The sequence below is a fragment of the Myotis davidii genome, unplaced genomic scaffold (assembly GCF_000327345.1).
Source record: "Myotis davidii unplaced genomic scaffold, ASM32734v1 scaffold32, whole genome shotgun sequence".
NCBI lineage: Eukaryota > Metazoa > Chordata > Mammalia > Chiroptera > Vespertilionidae > Myotis > Myotis davidii.
In genome coordinates, this window is record NW_006286587.1 from 1,773,008 (window position 1) to 1,781,368 (window position 8,361).

Sequence of the window (8,361 nt, forward strand, 5' to 3'; positions counted from 1 at the left end):
GTCCCCGGAGCGCGCGGCCACCTTCTCGCCGGTCGCCACCCTCACCCAGACCATGCACGACCTGGCTGGGCTCGGCAGGTAGGGCGCCCCAAGGAGGCCGGGTGTGGGGTGAGAGGTCGGCACTAGGGTGTTGGTCCCGGGCCTCCTGGGGAACCCCCCCATGGGATCCGAATCCGAGAGGCGAGTAAGGAGGCATCCCGGGGAGAGCCTGCTTTGGGGACCCGGGACAAGGGCGGAGAGGCCGGGACTGTGCGGCTTACACCCTCTAGGTGACCTGTTCTTATTCGGCACCAGACTCTGAAGATCCTCTTTTCCCCTCCTCCTCCTCCCTCAGTGTGCCTCCATCATGCTGCCTCCCTATTGCCCCTGTCGCCACCATTTTGCCCCAGGCAGGGGATCGTGAGCCCGGAGGGGAACTAGAAGGCAGAGCAATCCAGTTCTCCTAGGTCCCTTGCCCCTGCTCCCTCTACCCCTAGTTCCTTCCTGGGGGTTAAAGGGTTAAACACTGGTCCTGCTCCCTGAGTTACCTGCAGGGTCCGGGCTGGGTTGTCCTCCCAGCGGCAGAACCCCAAGTTTGGCTCTCCCTTTAGGAAGGCCTGTGGATGGGTAGGAGCCTAAAGGCCCTGGAGCAGTGGTTCTCAACCTTCCTAATACCGCGACCCTTTAATACAGTTCTTCATGCTGTGGTGACCCCCAACCATAAAATTACTTTCGTTGCTACTTCATAACTGTAATGTTGCTACTGTTATGAATCGTCATGTAAATATCTGAGATGCAGGATGTATTTCCAGGGGTCGAGACCCACAGGTTGAGAACCGCTGCCTGGAGGCTGCTCTACTGCCCCATCCCCAGGATCACCCCCAGGATGATCCCCAGCCCAGCTCCCTCCTCTTGTCTTGGGCTCACCTCCCCCTGTACCCAGGAGGATCTTTCTTAAACCAACCAACGAAGAGAAGACGCTTAGGGCCTCTGTAGGAGCCGGCCTACGGAGAAGAGGGCAGGTTTTCCATGCCATCGCCTACCTTGGGGCAGTGCAGATGCTGGATGGGCCCTTCAGAAGTGGGTGGCTGGTGGGAACATGGGCCAGCCAGCCCTTGAACCCCCCATTTACCTTTCTACTTCCCTGGGTCCCTGCTCCCTTCCCAGGGAGGCCCCAAAGAGTCAGGTAGGCAGCCTGCTCACATGCCTATCCCTGTCCCCGCGGCGAGCATCAGCATCCTCCCTGTCGTCTGAGTCCTCTGAATCTTCTGATGCAGGTGAGGCCCAGGGGTGCCAGGGGACTTTGGGGGGCTGCCTGAGCCTCCTCATTTCCCTGCCAATCAGACTAATGTCCTTCCAACAACCGGGAGGTCTGAGAAGCCTCCCCTGCCCTCCTCTGGCTGGGGCTGGGCTCACCACATCCAGGCGGAACCAGTGGTTGGGCGGGGCCCTCTGCAGGAGATGAGATCTCACCTATTTAAAACCAAAGCCCCTGAACCACAGCCCCACCTGGGAGGCATTAGGATGGAAAGCTGGTTATTTTATAACACTCACTTGCCCCCAGCTATAGAATCCTCCTTTTAAAAAGCTGTGATCTCTTCCAGAACAGATTATCTTAAACCAGTTCAAGAAAAATGCTTAACGAAGTTTTGATTGACAACCCATGTAGAAGTGTTTTCATAGCAAATAGGGAGTGGAGCCCTGGACAGTTGGGGGGCAGCCTGGGCTGTTGGGGTCCATGGGTGGGTTTTGCTGCATTTTTTTTAATGTGTCGATATTTAAAATAGAAACAGTTTTTTTTCCCTTCTCTGAATAGGGTTGGGACATGGTGGGGGAGAGTACAGAAAATGGCACTACTTTCAAACCAAAGCACTCTGTCCCCTCAGGGCTCTGCATGGATTCTCCCAGCCCCATGGACCCCCAGATGGCGGAGCAGACGTGAGTAAAGAAGAGGCATCCCCACTCCAGGATTTGGCACCTGCCTTTGGGAATCCCAGCTGTAGCATACACTCACTGGGGAAGCCTGGGAGAGTGGACAGACCCCCCTGGGTCCCCATATGGGAGGACTAATTGACCTTCCTAAGTTCTGGGATCTTGCTTGCTCCCTGTCTCAGAGAAGGGTCAGTTCTCACAGGAGCATGTGAGAGTAGGCTCAGGGCCAGGGTAGTGGGGACAGCGGCCTCTGGGAGCAGCAGATACTTGATGCCAGTCAGCCCTTATGGGAACATAGGCTGGTATGCGTCCTGTTTTCCTTTCTGCCTATACGTGTGTGTGTGTGTGTGTGTGTGTGTGTGTGTGTGTGTGTGTGAAATACCACAATTTTAAAACATGGTCCAACTAATTCAAAACTTTTGTCACTCTAGGCCACACAAAATAGTTGCTACAGGCTGGTTTGGCTCTCAGCCATCCTATCAGCAACCTCTGGCTTCATTGACACTTGACCCTCTTGTCCACCCCTGGATCAGGCTCTTTGAGAGATGGACTGGAGAGGGAGCTGGTGGGCTAGATCCCACCCGCCTTGGTTGTGGGGCAGGAGTAGTACTTTCTAGAGTACAGCTGTCCCATCCAGCTGTTCAAGCCTCTGCAGGGGGAGCAGCTGCCAGGTATTAGTGAGAACAGCTGGGCATCCCCCGCCCGGGCTGGGGGACTATGGCTTTGAGTTTAGGGCAGTGGCTGTTTTTCCTCCCACGGCCTTTGATCAGACTAGGCTGGGCTACACGGTTTTTGTTCACAAACAGGAAACGAGAAGAGAATTGGGCGGAGGGCCTGCAGGTTAGGTTTTGGTGGCAACAAGCTGTCTCTGCTTTACCCCAAGGCTCGGGTGCAGATTGGAGGCCAAGCCTATGAAATTGGTCATCCCTGATGCCAGGTTGTCTGGGCACAGCCACCTGCCTACACCCTGGGGCCCAACCCCCTGACATTGTAGTCCTCAGTGCCTGCCCCGCTGCACCTGCTTTGACGGTTACACAGTTTCTCAGAAAGAAGCGTATGTGTGTGTGTGTGAGTGTACGCATAGATGCACAAAGCCCTGCATGGCAGGTGGTCTCTGGTAACGTAGCTAGAGGGGGTGGGGCCTATCTACAGAAGCCTGTGCTCCGGCCTCAGAAGGAACATCTGCTGGAATTCCTTGCCTGCTGGCCTCTCCTCAGGCAGGAGGAGGGGGTGGGACAGAGGCTGGGTCCTGAAAAATTCCACAGGAGGGAGACGAGGGTGTAACCCTACACATTTGTCACTAGGGGGTCTGGCATGGCAAACTGGCTGATCCAAGGGCACACTAAACCAGACCGCTGTCCTGGGGGGGGGCCCAGAGAGCCCCACACAAGGGGAGGGAAGCCCAGCCTTGCTGGCATCCAGGCCCTGGAGACACCCACATTGTCGGCCAAGGCCTGTCATGGGATGGATGAATGCCTTTCCTGGCGGCCATATGGCCCCGCTGAGGTGATTTGCATACAGGTGGAAGGCCTGTGGGCAGGCTGGCATGACCGTTGTCTGGGTAACGCTCAGCCACCTTTTGACCTACCCCAGCTGTCTCCATTGCTGCCATTCTCTGGGCCCTCTTCCATTCAGGGAGCCTTTAAAATCCCAGGCTGACTCTCATCTTCCCCCCTCCTCAATAGCTGGGTCCCCAGATAGTTGACATTCTTTCTACTTCCCCTTTCCACTGTCCTTCGCCCTGGTCCTCAGGTCTTGTGGACTGGGGACCTGATGCTGGAGGTGGGTGGTGGGCTGTAGTAGGAGGTGGGCTGCATGGAACCCTTCTCTCTCCTAGGTTTGAGCAGGCCATCCAGGAAGCTAGCCGGTTCGTTCGAAGGTAAGTGCTTGGGCTTCCCCTCACAGGCTCCGGTGGTCTACCCATCATAGGCTACCTCTGCCCCCCTTGGCAGGGGCAGGGTGCTCAGGGCTCAGGTGGAGGGGCATCCTGCATGCTCGCCACGACGGTCCCAGACTCTCCAGCCCTGATGTGTCCCTGTTTCCTTCTGCAGCAAGCAGTTCCCCATCCGACGCTTCCAGTCCTTGCCGGTGAGTGCCCTCGAGGCAGGGCAGGAGGGTTCTAAGGCCCAACTCCTGGTCTGGCCTTGGGAGGTGAATGGGTGAACAGGGGCATTCAGGGGAGGGATGGGAGAAGGTAAGGCCTGGGCTGGTGCCAGAGAAAGGTAACCTTCAGTACCTGCTGCTCCCCTGGCTCCCCAGGTGAGGCTTCTGGGCCACAGCCCTGTGCTACGGAACATCACCAATGCCCGAGCGCCTGGCAGCTGGAAGAAGAGTGAGGCGCGTGACCAAACTGCCCACAGCTCTGAGGAGGATAAGGAGAATGTGCGCTTCCCGCAGGCCAGAGTGGGACCACTCCAGGGAGAGAGAGGGGCATGCTGGGTGGTGCTCTGGCATGTGATGACGCCACCTCTTCCCCCCCCCCCCCCCCCCCCCAACGCCCATGCTCTGGCCGAGTGGGCCAACCGCAGAGAAGCCTTTGCCCAGAGGCCAAGCTCGGCCCCCGACTTGATGGTACATCGGGAGAGCTGACCCTTGCAGGGCAGGCAGGCGCACAGGGCAGGTGCCCCCGAAGGCAGCCTGGGGGTGGGAGGGTGATTGAGCCTGAGGCAAGGGAACCTTTTATCAGAAGGAGAAGGGTGGGGACTGCCTTGGGTCCCCACCACTGAGTAGCCTGCATCTGTTCGTCACCCATACAAGTGTCTCACCCCTGAGCGGAAGATGGAAGTAGAGGAGCTGAGTCCCCTGGCCCAGCGCTTCCCCCTGACCCCCACCAAGGGAGTTCCTGACGAAGATGATGGGTTTGTGGACATCCTGGAGGATGACTTAGAGGTAGGCAGTCTTGCTCCATCAGGCCCCCTACATCTCCCTCCCTGGGATGTCCCAGAGGAGAGCTCTGAGCTCCTGGAGCAAGACTATGACCGCATCCCAATGTCAGAAGGATCTGAGGTAACTGAGTCACAGCCTGACCTCTGGCCAATCAGAGAAGAGCAGGTGGCTGGTGCTGCAGTGAGGGGCAGATGGGCAGGGCGGAGGAAATGCGCCCCTGCATGACTTCTCATGGTTCTGTGCAAGCCCCAGCAGTGAAGGGTCCCTGCCCTCCTGGTTCTGGGGGGCTGCCCAGTGTGGAGGTGCTGGCAAGGCCAGAGAAGGCTGCGCTGGAGGACTGGGGCCTGAGGGATTTGGCCTGTGCCTGTTGGTGTGACCAAATCCTTGTTGATATGGCTTCAGGACGCTGATTCAGTTCCCCCAGGCATAGAGAGCCTCATTAGTGCCCCCCTGGTCAAGACTTTGGAAAAGGAGGAGGAGCAGGTGAGCTTCTGGGGTGGCCCCCTACCCTCTAGGTGGGATTGGGGGAAAGCAGGAGCTGAGCACTCTGACCCCCGATCCACTGCCCTTGCCAGGACTTCATCATGTACAGCAAGTGCCAGCGGCTCTTCCGCTCTCCGTCCATGCCCTGCGGTGTGATCCGGCCCATCCTCAAGAGACTAGAGCGACCCCAGGACAGGGACCTGCCCGTACAGAACAAGCGGAGGAAAAGTGTGACCCCTCTGGAGGAGCAGCAGGAGGCCGAGGAACCTGTGAGAGCCCTCCTCCTGGGGCGGGGCTGCCACCTTTCCAGTCTACCCTGCAAGCCCTTCTCAGCCAGGGTGCAGGCAAGGGGGGTACCAGCCAGACTGGGCCTGGAGGGGCAGCTTCCCCCCTGATCTTGGCTGCCATCTATCTCACAGAAAGCCCGGGTCCTTCGCTCCAAGTCCTTGTGTCACGACGAGATTGAGAATATCCTGGACAGTGACCACCGTGAACTGATTGGGGATTACTCTAAGGTACCAGCTGGCAAGACCCTCAGGCTCCACCCCTTGCCAGCTGTAGCCCCCTAGCCCAGCAGCTGCTTCAGTGCCACCCTCTCTCACCAGAGGCCCCATTGCTCTGAACTTTGCATACTCTCGTCCTTTACTCTCCCCTGGACTCTACTCGGTCTCCTGACTCTATCTCACGTGTGTCCACGCATCAGTGATGTCTCCACCTTGGAAAACATTTCCAAACAGACGTCTAGCTTGACCCTCCTCGGGCCTCATTCCCGGGCTTGGCAGAACTGGAGGTAGAGGCAGGAGTCTATCGCTTCTGCTCCCCTTCATTTCCCCTTGGAAGGTTGTTCCTGGGGCACCAGACCTGAAAGCCTCCTCTCGGTTGCTATGGGAATCAGAGCTGAATTTGAAGGTCGAATCCGGCGTGGCCTCTTGGGCTTGTGTCACGACGAGATTGAGAATATCCTGGACAGTGACCACCGTGGACAGTTCCTGCTCCTCACCTTACCCATTTCACCTTCTTCCTCTTCTCTTTCTCAAGCTCTCTCTCTCTCCCCTCTTCATGCAGGCCTTCCTCCTACAGACTGTGGATGGGAAGCACCAAGACCTCAAGTACATCTCACCAGAAACGGTATGTGCAGATGAGCGGTTCGTCTGTTAACCTTCGCTGAGAACAGGCTGCAAGCTCTGGGTAGGGCAGGGTTAGGAGCCAACCCCTGGCCTGCTGGAACCCATCTCTGTGGCCTCCACAGATGGTGGCCCTGCTGATGGGCAAGTTCAGCAACATCGTGGAGAGGTTTGTGATTGTGGACTGCAGATACCCCTACGAGTATGAAGGCGGGCACATCAAGGTGAGGCAGGGTGACCAGAGAGGTGCTGAAGACCCACCAGTTCTATCCTTCATCTGTGGGGGCGCCCTCCCACCAGTTCTATCCTTCATCTGTGGGGGCGCCCTCCTGTGGGGAAGGGTCCTGCCCAGCAAGAGGTGGGGGTCACCCTTTGGAAAGATGGGAACTGCCTAGGGGCGGGGTCTGCCAGCCAGGCCCAGGGCAGTGGCCTGACCTCCGGCTACTCTGCAGACTGCTGTGAACCTGCCCCTGGAACAGGACGCCGAGATGTTCCTGCTGCAGAGCCCCATCACACCCTGCAGCCTGGACAAGAGGATCATCCTCATTTTCCACTGTGAATTCTCATCTGAGCGTGGGCCCCGCATGTGAGTCCCAGCTCCGCCCAAGCTTGTAGGTGCTGGAGCCGTCCTGTGGCCAAGAGCCTGCGCCCAGCCCCTCCTTGGCCTGGGCCTCTTGGCTCATCTGACCGCCGGACGCAGACCTCATCCCTGCTTCCTTGTGCACGGCACCCTCCCCGTCTCCCTCCTGCAGTCCTTCCCATCAATCCGCACCCTCTACCCATTGTCACCCCCGCCCCCAAATCTGATCCCAAGCCTTCAGCAGTGTCCTTAAAACCCTGTCCCAGTCCTCAGTGACACTGACCCTCCTGGTGTTCAGATGTCCTTTCCTTCCCTCACCGAGTCTTGGCCAGACCTCCTGAACAGATCTCTTGAATTTTGGCAACTTCTCTTCGTTCTGCTTCCCCTTTCCCAGCCCAGGCCAGATAACACTAACAACGATTCCACAACTGCCTTCTAGAAACAGGCTCCCTTGGTTTTCCTTCTTCCTTCCAACTCCCAGCCTCTTTGGTGCTCAGGAGCCGGACTGTGCTCCCAGCCTCTTTGGTGCTCGAGCCTTCCCAAGGCGCTCAAAGGAGTGGGTGCAGGGAACAGGTTCCCTGAGGTCCACCCTAGTGCACGCCCAGCTCTGACTCCCACACCCATTGGTCCCAGGTGCCGTTTCATCAGGGAGCGAGATCGAACCATCAATGACTACCCCAGCCTCTACTATCCTGAGATGTACATCCTCAAAGGCGGCTACAAGGAGTTCTTCCCGCAGCACCCGGTACCGCAGGCAGGGGTGGCCATGGCCTCTGGGGGAGGGCTGGACTGCAGGGAAAGGGCTTGGCCAGGCAACACCCTAAGAGAAGGGAGGACTGCCCCCCCAATTGCCCATTCCCCCATATTGATCGCCCTCCCCCATCCTGCCCTAGACCTTCTGTGAACCCCAAGACTATCGGCCCATGTGCTTCTCCTCTACCAACACCCTATCTCCTAGAAGAGCCCAGCCTGTTGACAGTGAAATTGGATTATGTCCAGCTCAAAGGAAGTATTTTGTGTCCAACAGGAATCTTTTGCTTTTTTTCTTCCTTGTTCGGGTTAACCCTTTGTCTCCCTGTGTCCAGAAAAGTCCCCCTTTTCCTAGAGGCTTTGTTTGTATGTTTGAGGCTGAGGGAAACCACAGCCCCAAGATGGGCCAGAGCCGCACTCCTCCCTGCCCTAGGAGTAGCGCTGTGCCCTGGCCCTCAGTAGCACTCCTCTGTGTGTCTGCCTGTTCCTGCTTTCACGTTCCCTCTTTCCTGTCCCTCCTTACGTACACCTCCAGCACAAACATAAGCTCTTACTCTTCCTGTTTCAGTGTTACCTGCATGCCTGACTTGTCTGTCTGATTTTTTTGCCCATCTCAGGTCATTCACA

The 8,361-nt window shown here is 57.5% G+C and overlaps 1 protein-coding gene across 1 annotated transcript; it reads left to right on the plus strand.

The window, feature by feature from the left end:
- The first annotated feature begins 6 nt into the window (after positions 1–6).
- Positions 7–8,089, plus strand: CDC25B (cell division cycle 25B). Its single transcript, XM_006758128.1, has 16 exons — positions 7–78; positions 1,147–1,256; positions 1,866–1,917; positions 3,749–3,790; positions 3,963–3,999; positions 4,171–4,482; positions 4,669–4,800; positions 5,200–5,280; positions 5,373–5,549; positions 5,700–5,795; positions 6,346–6,408; positions 6,530–6,628; positions 6,857–6,990; positions 7,618–7,729; positions 7,878–7,962; positions 8,070–8,089. Exons 1-16 carry the CDS (start codon positions 53–55, stop codon positions 8,087–8,089), a joined length of 1,578 nt encoding a protein of 525 aa, XP_006758191.1. The 5' UTR covers positions 7–52.
- The last annotated feature ends 272 nt before the right edge of the window (positions 8,090–8,361 follow it).